Here is a 12,158-nt window from a genome sequence, read left to right on the forward strand (position 1 = left end):
AAGTAGACGAACAAAGATTCAAGTTCAGGTTTTTCAGCCCAAAGTCTGTGCCCTTTCCACTATGCTATGGCTCTGCTCCCGGGGAAGCCTGGGGGAAGTTGTCATCAAATCTGTTGAAAGTTGGGTGAGCTTAACATTGGCAATAATACAGACAATAAAAACTCTGGATAATGGAAACAGACTGGGGGAGAGGGGTGTCTGGCAATGATGGATTTGCTTCACGGTGCTCATTCCAGTGAGTTCTTCTTAACGCGGCCTTAAGGCAAAAGGAGTGAAGAAGCCAGGGAGGAAAGAAATTATAAGGGGGAAAAAAAACAAATTTTAGTGATTTCCAACAAGTACATTCATAATGTTGGCCTGTATTCTAAAATATAATTTTTATTACACTTATTCTTTTTATTAAAATATACAAAAGGTATAAATACTGGTTATATTATAGGAAAACAGCATCAACAGGTGACAATCAAAGAGTCTTGAGGACTATTTTAAGGACAACTGAGTTGGTTGCCAAGAGGTATTCAAAATCTACCATTAAATGCAACCCATGTTTTCCTAACATATCCTTCACAAGTTCCACGTTGTCTCTTATGTAACTCTTCTAGTCACATACATGTGAGTGTGCACGCACACACACACACACACACACCCCTAAAATTGCACTGGAAATACACATGCTGCATGAAGAATGGAGCAACTTCCCCAAAGATCCCCCTTGCTTCTCTGTTAGCGTCACCTGGTGGCTCAGGCTCTGCCTTCAGAAGTTAACATGCTTCCAATGGGACACTGGCCTTCTGGTCTCTTTAGCTTATCACACAAGGCTGGTCCTCTTTTTCCATCCCTTGTACACTCATGTCACATCCATATCTGAAAGTCAGCCACCCCGAGGTAGATAGTAAACCCACTCCAAGAGGTGAGTTAACAGGTGTCCTTTTCAATGTGCCCAAATGCTTGTGGACACTCCAAATGAGTGTCCAATGAGCCGCCCCAACGAGCCCCAATGAGCCGCACTGGGGGCTACTGCTTCCTGCCTCTGCATCCTCCCGTGGCGGCCCCACGTCACATGTTCGTCAGTCGTATCCCCCTCCCGTCTGGCTTATGAGATGAGGAACGGTAGATGTGCTGGCCCCTGTGGTCTCTAGATACTCTTGGCTCACGTCTTCTCACTTGATCTCAAGTGGGCTTAAGAGCACTCTCATTCAAGACCATATTTTCAGGGCCTGTAACAAGGAACCATATGGAGAGAATCCCAAAGTGCTTTTCTTAGAGCTTATATAAGCCAAAAAAGGTCTTAGACTCCTCAAAACTGACCAGAGAGAGTTCAGACACATTGACATATAAATGGTCAGTGCTGGTGAGATTGAATACTGCCCCCAGGTAGCTGCTGCGGGCCCACATCTGGCCAGTAGTGCAGTAGTTCATTAACTTCCCCTCCATCAGCACCAGATCCTGGGGATACTTAGAGTTCCTCAAGTAGACCTTGTGATTCAGGGGCCGGTTGTTGCAGGACTGACCCCTGAAGCACACTTTGGAATACACAAAGTAGAGCCCAGTATCATTGATCACAAGGCCACCCTTCTTATACTTCACCCCAGAGACAAGGGCAATTCCATATGTGTCTTCCCATTCCAGAGGGATGGATCTCGCGTTGGGCTTGCCTGAAATCAAATCAGAGAGGAGCTTTCAGCCAGGGCTGCTCATGCACCCAACAAACGAAGCTGCCAAGGTGAAACTGTGGGCCGTTCCTTGAGCCGAGGACCAAAATGGCACAGCCCATATGGAACTGGCTAATGGGTCAGACTCGATCCATCGCTGAATTCCTGCGACACCGCTATCGAATTGCTCGCCCTAATTTTGTCATCTGCGCAACTGGGACAATAATATATAGCCTAATCAATTACAAGGAGACATTCGTGAAATTAGTTTAGTTCTCTGGAACACAGACTCTATGATCTTCAGAACTAATACCAAAATTTCTAGGTTTTGAGGTCTCTCTAGGAGGAAAAAAACCAAACCCAAGGAAATTCTAAAGTTGGGAAGAACCCTTAGGGATCATCTGGTCCAACTCCTCACCTATACCAAGAAGTCTTCCGTACCTCCGCTTTGGGCTAAAATCCCCTTTGTTTTATGTCCCCACAGCAGTACAATCATACCTTAAGCAGAGAACACTCTCTAGCAGCAAAATGATCACTTATGTACCTGTATTTCCCTATTAGATTTTAAGTTCCTTGGAGGCAGGAATCACATTATTAACCTACATGTCCCCAGAGCTCGGCACACATGTGTTCAATAAATATCTGGTGATCCAGATGGGATCATTCTACAGCTTCTGCCTAAATAATTCCAGGGGCACTGACATACCCTTTCTAAGATACTTGTCCGCTTCTCAGATATTCACGGACTATGCCCTGGGAATGCCCACACCACATTGTTCTCAAATCACTTCACTTCAGTACCTGGCCACATGCAGGAAGCCCACCAGGGCCAGGACTGGGCCCTTCCTCTCACTCCTACTTCTACTCTTGCACAAAGCACAGTGAAGCTCTTCCAGAAAACCAGAAAAGCACTTACTAAAATAATTGCTCACTCCCCACCTCCCCAGATCTCACCTCTTGAACCCATGCCTCAAATCCCCTAGGGGTCTTTGGAATGACTGAAAAGAGTGAGCTCCTCATGGGCAGGGGTCCTCTCACAATCAGCTCCATTTTGCCAGTTCAGAACATGGCCTAGACTAGAGTAGGGGTGCAGTATGGGTGTGAGGTTGACTTGACTATTAAGATGGGACTATTCTTGGGTGTCAAATACTGTCACCAGAAAGTAGCAACGCCCTCCGAGCACAGTACCCAACCCATCAAAGGCTTTTTCTGTCAAAGGCTTTCCCAAGACCCAGGCACCTCCCAGATACAGACCTGTTAGATGGGCCACTTTTCTCAGCTCCCTTTTTTCAGAGGGCAGATTGGGTTGACCTGCATCATGGAGAGATGAAAGATACATATAAAAATGAGATACCAGTTATTCTTCTTTTGGGACTCCAAACTGGTCATTTAAATAAAAGCGATTTTTTAAAAACATAAATGGCAACAGTCTAACAAATACTAATCATCCAAGGGCAAACCGTAGAACTTGCAGCAATGTGTACTTCAGAAGCAGAAGAGGAAAAAGGTAAACCAAATTGAGACAGACATACGCAAGACTATGTCATGAAAAACAATAAAAAGGTGGATGGAAACAGAGCTATCATATCAGTTACTGCATTTGAACTTGCCACAATCCTTTGAGGTAGGGATTGTTGTCTGATGGCTACATGAGCTTAGAAGTTGGATGATCTGTCCAAGAAGACCCAGCGACACAAGGTCAGACTAGGACGGACACTCAAGTCTCCCGGCTCCAGATTAGGACTTTTTCCAGTTCCGCTGCCTCTAGGACTCTGCAGCACAGAGGCCAAAGAAGACTATGATTTTACCTCCTGGCCACGAGGTCTTCCCCCCAGTGGCATTCAACCATCTGCCCATATTAATCACCCTCAGATCTCAGATGCCTTGACTAACTCCCCATTGCACATATAACACATCCCCAGCCACATGACCTCTGCCTGTCTGTCCAGCCTCCCCTCCTCTGCTTGCTCAGATCGGCCAAGGCGGCACAACGCAGGGGCTGGTGTGATCTGAACACACCCAGCTTCCAGCCCTCGTGCCTTGCTCAGGCTGTTCATCTGCTCAGAAGGCCCCCCAAAGAGATCTCCGTGGCAAATTCCTATCAACCCCATAAATACCGCATGCAGTACCTACTTCTTGGGGGAAACCCTCCCAGGCCTTTTTAATCAAATATGGTCTTCCCCTCCTTTGAAGCCTAGAGTCAATTTGTCTTTACCTCTTTTGTCAGTTCTGACTTTCCATTTCTGTGATAACTGTATGACTTGTCTTACTCCCACCAAATAAATGGCAAACTTCCTACTATATGTTTAATCCACCAGAGCGGGCATGCAACCAGCAAATATTTGCTAAATTAAACTGGAGGAAGTAGAATAGACAATAGCTCCCAAAGTAGTCATTATTTCTCTGACTTCAAATATTTTAACCAACGAGAGCCACCACTTAGCTAATGAATTCAGCTAACACATTTAAGAAAGATTCACAGAAGGGCCCTCATCCACATCAGGTTCATTACAATTAGCCTGTAAAAGTCACCTGTGGCGTGAGATTGTCACAATCAGCTGAGAACATGACCTGAGTAATCACGTCCTCTCTAGCCACCCAAGACCACCCACCATGAAGGAGGTGTTAGCGAACAGGAAAGGCAAAACTGAGTCTCCTCTACATTCCTATACCACAAACCATCTGTGCAACTGGTCTGGCATTCAGCCATGCACTAACAGGAAATGGAACAGAGAACCACAGGTTGCATATCTTTCTATCCCTTGCAGAGCACGGTGTGATTCTCATAGAGGGTCCTTAGTAAGAATACCTGCTGGAGAAATGCTGAAATAAACTGGAAATAGATCCTACACGTAGGTGATGAATGTTTCCTACCCCTGGGGCCTTTGCACATGCCATTCTCACTGCTGGAATGTTCTCCCCTATCCTCCCACACCACCCCACACACATGTACACACACACAACACCTCCTTAGAGGGGACTTTCCAGACCACTCTGTGTTACATCGCACTTAGTACAATTTGAAATTATAGTCTGCTTGCTTGCTTTTGTTTCTTTACTGTGCTCTGAAACCTCCCTTGGGGTAGGACCCTTGTCTCTCTTGTTCTTAGTCATACCTACACCCAGCACTCCGCCTGGGACATAAGAAGCTCTCCAAGAACATTTGTGAATGAATAAAAGACTTAAATGAGTGAACTGTGGAAAAATGGAAAATGAAAAAGGAGCAAATAAGTATATTTAAATAATCTTGGATAGTACATCCCGGAGAAAATCACTGTTAATTTGCTGAAGTACAAGTACTTCTAATTCTCTACTAAGAATGTGAAAATATGCACATGCACTTATATAGTTGATTTAAACCAAGCATACTGTTGTATAACTTGTCTTTTTTATTTAACAATATAGAATGCACAATCTCCATGGCCTTAAATGTAATTATATGGATTTTAGTTGCTGCATACGAGGCCCTCTGAATATACCGTGATGTATTTAATTTCCTGTTAAGAGGCATTTAAGTTTCTTCTGACTTATTTATTACAAATAGGCTTATAAGGTAATGGTGAACATAATTATCTATGAGTTTTTGGGTATATCTCTGATTATCTTATTAGGATAAATTCTTAGTGATGAGATTACATGGTAAATTAACACTTTTTAAAAAAGATTTTATTTATTTGACAGAGAGAGAGAGCGAGCATGTGAGCACAAGCAGGGGGAGCAGCAGGCAGAGGGAGAGGGAGAACCAGGCTCTTGGCTGAGCGGGGATCCTGATGCAGGGCTCGATCCCAGAACCCTGGAATCATGACCTGAGCCGAAGGCAGAAGCTTAACTGACTGAGCCACTCAGGTGCCCAGTAAATTATCATTTTTAATCCTTTGGTACATTTTTCCATCTCATCTTCAGAAAAAGTATAGCAATTTACATGTTCCCTGGCTGTCAACTAATGCTTAAGCAAAATTTTTTCTCACATTTTTTGTCAATCTGGTTTTTTTTAAATCTTTACTAATGGGATGAATGAAAATGGATATACCCTTGTTTGATTTGCATCTGTTTTCCTATTAATAAAGTGGCTACTTTGTTCTCCATGGGGAAATTCGCCAAGCTCTGGTCCATCTGCGTGGATGACAAGACGCTTTTTACTGGAAGAGACAGACCTGGGTCATCTGTGCACTTGACTTTTAATCACTAAAATGATCCCAGAGAGTGGCAGAGAGATTAGTAATTAGGCACCTGTTTCACCAGCCACATTCCACTGATTTTCAAAGCTGTTTTACTTTAGAAATCCTCCAAAGGTTTTATTTTTCTAACAAATATTTCTACTCTGCTTGGATACATCAGGACTTTCTAACACTTAGGGACTTAGACCTAGAACCAGAGACCAGAGCGTCCACAGGATGGGTCCTCCAGAGCCCACATTCTGGAGCAGTAGGATGACTTGGGTCACCTACAATAGGCACATAAGAGAAATTGGAATAGGCTCCCCTCCTTGGATGGCCAGTGCTGCCTTCCATTTTCTTCCCAAGATTTACCTATTGTCTTTGCAGAGACGTCTTGCTTCTCATCTTTATTTCTCCTTCCATGGCCATCATAGACAGATGTTTCCCTATTTCACAGAGCACCAGTCTATGTGCGGAAAGCCCTGCCCGCAACGAAGCACGAGGAGCCTGTGTTCCTCCTAGCCCCAGTTCCACACCAGCGATTTGGGGCATATCCCCTAATTCTCTTCCGAAAAGTGAGATGACTGGACCAGATTTGCTCCAAGCTCCCTTCCAACTCTTACCGAATCCAAAGTTTGGTCGATCTCAGTTGAATAAACTAGAGCATGCTAAATCTACCTGCACATATTTCCAAATGGTGTCCTGAAACTTCACACAAGGTCAGTGTTCAACATTTTCATCTTTTCCCTTGTCCTGAATCTCAACAGAGGCCTTTCTTTCATTGAAGGTAGCTCATGATTGCCTTTGTGGGGGAAGCTGGACTAGCCCTTGAAAAATGGCTAGGGTTTCCCCCTCAAGACTGCCAGTGAATGCCAAAGAACAACTTTAATGTGGATGATTAATTGCGTACTTTTTAAAAGCTTAAAGGGGTGCCTGGGTGGCTCAGTCAGTTAAGCATCCGGTTCTTGATTTCAGCTCCGGTCATGATCTCACTCAGGGTCGTGAGATGGAGCCCTGCGTCGGGGCTCTGCAGAGTCTCTCTCTCTCCTTCTCCCTCCACCCCTCCCCCCCTAAGTAAATAAATAAATAAAAGCTTAAATACATCCTAGAACTTTTTTTCTTTAAATAAAGCTTGACTCTTGAGTTATCTCTTAGAGAGTTTGAAGAGGAGACGACTTTTCCCAGAAACATCTGACTCTGCCTGCTCCTCTCTACATCTCCCTGGGAGCTACAGCCACTGCCCTGTTCACGGAAACCAGGAGGCCCATGAGGCGACAGGAATGGAACCAGCTGTACCTGGGTTGTCTCTTTCCAAAGTCGAATGGAAATTACTTGAATTGTGGGCAGTACTCAGTTATACTGATTTTGAATGATTACATGTACTTCATATGTTAGGGCAGCTCAAGGAACCAAAATGAGCAACGATTCTGAATTAGCCAGGAATCCTTTTGTAGTATAATGTGTCCGAGAGTGGGATGGAATTCAAGGCATTTGCCCCACGTGGTTCAGTAATGAGGACTGTCTTTAGAGACTCAATACACATCCGTAAAATGACTCACCGATTTGCTTCTCCAAAGACGATGCCATATGACTTTTTCTGGTGGACTGGCAACAGAGAGGGAAAAGACGCATCGTAAGTATGAAGTTCTTTAAGCCAGCGGAGGCAAGGCCATCAAGTAAACAGAATAAACCTGAGAAGGGCATCTCCACACCTCAGAGCCTCTCCTAAGTCGGACTCTGGCCATGCCATCCTGTCTCACCACGCCCGGGTTTTGCAATTTGGAATAGTTCTAACATTTTTAAGTATTCCCAAGGAAATTTAGTTGGGTCATTTAAACAAATTCACTTCCGAGCAAGACTCCAAATTCTTTTTCTTTCCTGAATCACGAACCTCTACGTAGAGGTTCAGCCAGCGGCCTTGCCAGCTGTGAAAGGAGGGACAGTCCCCGCCAGTCCTATTTTGGCCCTGATCCTTTCCAAGAGAGCAAATGTCCCTTCCACTCACTTGAGCCGCTGCCTCTGAGACAGAACGACTAGAATGACCCATTTCGAAGCCAGGAAGAGAAAGGACTAGAGAAGACTTGGCAAGCCCCGCCACGGTCCCTCCGGGCCTCGGTGTCCCCCTCCCCCGCTACTCGCCCCCGCCCCTCCGCGGCGGCAGAGCCGTCCGCACCCGCATCCCCAGCGCACAGCGGCCCCCACAGCGTCTCACCTCTCGGAGCTCCACCAGCTCCTTCTGCAGGCGGAACAGCTGGAACAGCCCCAGCCCCAGGCCGACCAGGGCCACCAGCACCATGAAAAACACCACAAGGAGACACAGGCCTGTGTTGTGGTCCCTCGGCGTCTTCAGGGGCGGCAGGGGCCCCGGAGGCAGGGGCGGCGGAGGCGGGGGCGGCGGCGGCCTCCTCGGCCCAGGCCTCCCGGGCACCGAGGACGGACCCGGGAGGACGGAGCCCGGAGGCGCCCAGGGGGAGCTGGCGCTGCCGTCCACCCAGTAGATGTGGGGGTACGGGGGGTAATTCAGGGGCTGCTGCATGGCGGCGGGTCGGGCCGGCCCCCGGCGCAGGTGTCCAGGCCAGGCCGGCGCGGCTGTCTGACTGCTGGAGCGCGGGCGACCGGCTCGCTCTTTATAGTTTCCAGAACCCCGGGGAACACCTCTCCGCCGCTCTCTCCTTCCTCCTCTGTCTTTCTCAGACACCCACTGACTTTGCATCTGAAGCTGAGAAGCCTCAACCAAGGGCAGAGCAAACCCCGGGAAGTTTCCGCCCACAGTTCTCTGGTGAGGCCTGCAGGGCTGCAGGCAGAGGCCCCGCCGCCTACCACAGGAGAGCCCGGTCCTCCTCGGGCCCTGCGAGGGCTGGTGGCTCGCGCGCAGGCCTGTGGGCTCCGTCCACCTGCCAGCGGCCGGGAGGGGGTGTCCAGGCCCCAGGGGGCGAGACTGTGGGGTGGAAGACAGCGGACACCTGCCCACATCTTACCTTTTGCTCAGGGCATCAACCCCTTGCTGCCATCCTTTCCCCACACCTTAGTCCTATTTACCCTCACACTGGCAAAGCACTATCATTTATGGGGTAAAATCTGCCCCACCCCCTCTCTGGGGATTGGATCAGAGGCTGCAAACCAGTAGCTGAAACGCCTTGTGGAACCCATAGACCTCACTATGTTTTTTCTCTTCACTGTGGTCCCCTTTTAAAATTGGGATAGTCTGCATTTAAAAAAATAAATAAATAAAATAAAAAATATATATATATACACATACACATATTAGTATGTTTTGAAGCATTAGCATACTGGACACCCCAGGGGTCAGCCGAACCCAGTCCCCCAGGGCTGCCGCAGGTCTCCCAGCTGGCCCATCCACGCTCCCTGTGCATCACTGGCCCCCTGGCCGGGCAATGGCCATCAGTCCCCACAGGCCTTCGTTTGCAGCCTGTGATATGGTTGTCATGTGTAATACATGGGGCCCAAATTTGAATTTCACATAAATAAATGTGAATCCTTTTTAGGATAAAAAAATAATACATCGTTTTTAGGATAAGTATATCCTAAACGTTATATGGGATACACTAAAAAGTTATTTATCGTTTATCTGACGTTCACATTTAACTGATTGTCCTATTTGTCTTTTACTAAAGATGGGAACCCTATCTGGACGGCCCTCACCCTTTTCTCTGGCTTTGAGTACTACTTATGTGCCAGTGACTCCCAGATGCTTGACTGCAGTCCTAAACACGCTCCCAAACAAACCCACAACCGCTCATAAAACCCGCTTTTCCATTTCACCGGAGAACTCCACTGTTCAGATCTCATTAGCCTTTCTAACATGCTGGGGCATTTCTGCACCTACCGTTCTGGCTCTCCATCCCCGCCAAGGCAACACCAGATTTAGTTTCCTGCCACACTCTTTCCACCTACCCCCTCCCATACTACCTGTTTCACTTGACGTCAGTCTTTCTGGTGACGACTTTAAGTCCTCTGTCTTTCTCTCCCGCAACATCTGAACCCAGGCTGGTTGAATTTTCCCCAAGCCTGTTTCTCACATCAGCACACTCTCACCGTTTCTGTTTTTCCTGTTATTGTCTTAGGTCAGACGTCAACTAGCTGTCACCTGCTGTAGTTCAGTGACACCCCAACTGCTGCCCCCCCACCAGCCTTCCCGAGCACAAATCACCCTGGAGAATGACGCAAGAACCACGCCGATAAAAACACACTCAGAGATCTCGCCTTCTCGCCTAACACCTTGTGCTGGAAGGTTTGAAACCAAATTCCCTAGCGGGACACACGGGGCTCCTTCCCGTTAGAGTCCGACAGCCGGCACTGCCTCCTCTCCAGACACTTCTGCCCACATCCCACTCTGCGCTCCGGAGACAGTGTGACACATGGGAGCAGAACAACGGCATGGGCTTCTCACTCTCTTTTCGAGGTGGGCAGAGCTAATGTGCTTTTGAAGTCCCACATGGATTTACTCATAGTTGTGAAAAATGGCAAGTTTCAAGTCCAGAAGTAATCATCAGAATATATAATTGAAGAATTCTACCATACAGACAACCAAAAAAAAGGACCAAAAATTAAAAAAAAAAAAAAGCCTTGAAAGTACCCTGAGAGATCTCTGACAAAAATTGTATAGGATCATCTTTTTTATACTAGAAAAATTTTACTGACAGTGGCAGAGGCAGATGAGTGAAAAAACACGCCACATCGGGGATGGGTGGAGAGAGAGTGTCGCACGATGCTTAGGGGTTTGCGGTTCTGGGGGTAAACTGCCCGGGGCAGATCCCAGTTCTTCCACTTATGAGCTGTGTGGGCTGGACAGGCCACTGCCCCTCCTCGGAGCCACAGTCTTCTCGTCTATAAAAATGGGCCCAATCAGAACCGAACGGATTCCACAGGCACTGTGAGCACTGGTCAAAGCACCTGATACACTTAAAATAGTCCTTAGATTCAAAGTAAGCTCTCAGCAAACGTTGCCCTCACTGTTGTAGTAAGTGTAGCAAATCTCCCCGCATGCAAACCACCTGTAGACATGACATACGTGTCAGCCTTCCACGGAAGGTAAATCAAGGTGCAGAGGGGAGGCAGGTGGCAGGAAACAGGACAAGGGAACGCCCAACAACTAGGAACTCGGAGGTTTCACCAGTGGACTGATGGACCCATCTGTTTCAGGCTAAGACCCTCCCTGCTTTTCTCTCTCAAACTCTCACAGAAGCTTGGAGCATTCTTCAGTATGAATGATGTTATACTTTCACATCTCCCCCTGCCCTGTTTCTTGATGTAATCCCATAGGAGGAATCAGAATCATAAATATCTCCCCCAACCCATCCAGTGTCCTCAGATCCTGGGGAGACGCTGAACAGAAATGGAGACAGAGAGCAGTCTTTAAACAGCGGTAATTCCTCTTCGATAATGTCACCGAATGTCATATGTTGCCTAAGTCATGGAGAAATAAACACCGTAAGAGACAATAACAGGGACTTGTCACAGTTTGGGGTATTACCAGAACCTTGTTCATCAGCAGGAATAACCTTTTCCAATAAGATCTTAGCTCTGTGATGGCTGGGGCTGGGGAAACCCATATATTTGCCTTCGAAAGATGCCCTGAAGGGCCACCTGGCTGGCTCAGTCATTAGAGCGTGCGACTCTTGATCTCGGGGTCATGAGTTTGAGCCCCACGTTGCGTGTAGAGATTACTACAAATAAATAAACCTTAAAAAATCCACTGAATAAATAAATCAAAGGGCCAGCAGGCTGGTCGCTCCCACGTGTAGAAAACTCCAAATGAGGAACGTCTCTCTTTCTCACCTCATCCTCTACTTGTGCTGGCGGCATCTCTGATTCCCGAACCAGCGTTCCTTGAGGATGGATGGGGAGAATGATTCAGAACTGGTGATTTCTTTCAGATAAGGGGTAGGATTGCCGGTCCTAGAGATGTAATGGGATGTGAGTGAGGCTTAGGAGCAAATTTAAGTGCAGAACCAAATCAGAGAACACTCCTTGTACAAGTTGTTAGAATTTTTTTTAGGTATCTGGCCTCATTAGATGAAATTCAAATTATCTTTAATGCGGGTCCCTCTGCCATTGTAATTCCCTTCAGAAACTGTCCGGTCCCTTTAGTAAAAGAATTCCGGTGATCTTTCCCCATCGTAGCATGTTAGCCATATGGAGGTTAAAAGAACAGAAGAGGCAGGAGAAGGGGCTCCTCTTTCTTTCCGTCCCTCCTGTGTTTTCGCACGGGAGCGGCCTTGGTGGACGGTGGCCTGGAGCACTAGACGTGACTCAGGAGTCACCTGGAGTAGCGCCTGAGGGGACCAGAGGCTAACTCTTCCCTGGGGACCGGGAAGAGGCTAAAAAG

At 47.2% G+C, this 12,158-nt stretch overlaps 1 protein-coding gene across 1 annotated transcript; it reads right to left on the bottom strand.

Annotated features, from left to right (window-relative positions):
• Positions 1-365: 365 nt before the first annotated feature.
• Positions 366-8,380, bottom strand: FASLG (Fas ligand). Its single transcript, XM_080824616.1, has 4 exons — positions 8,022-8,380; positions 7,369-7,414; positions 2,907-2,963; positions 366-1,655 (listed from the first exon to the last, which is right to left on the bottom strand). The coding sequence occupies exons 1-4, from the start codon at positions 8,343-8,345 to the stop codon at positions 1,261-1,263; spliced, it is 822 nt and encodes a 273-aa protein (XP_080680742.1). The 5' UTR covers positions 8,346-8,380; the 3' UTR covers positions 366-1,260.
• Positions 8,381-12,158: the final 3,778 nt, after the last annotated feature.

This window comes from Martes martes (genome assembly GCF_963455335.1).
Source record: "Martes martes genome assembly, chromosome: 15".
Lineage (NCBI taxonomy): Eukaryota > Metazoa > Chordata > Mammalia > Carnivora > Mustelidae > Martes > Martes martes.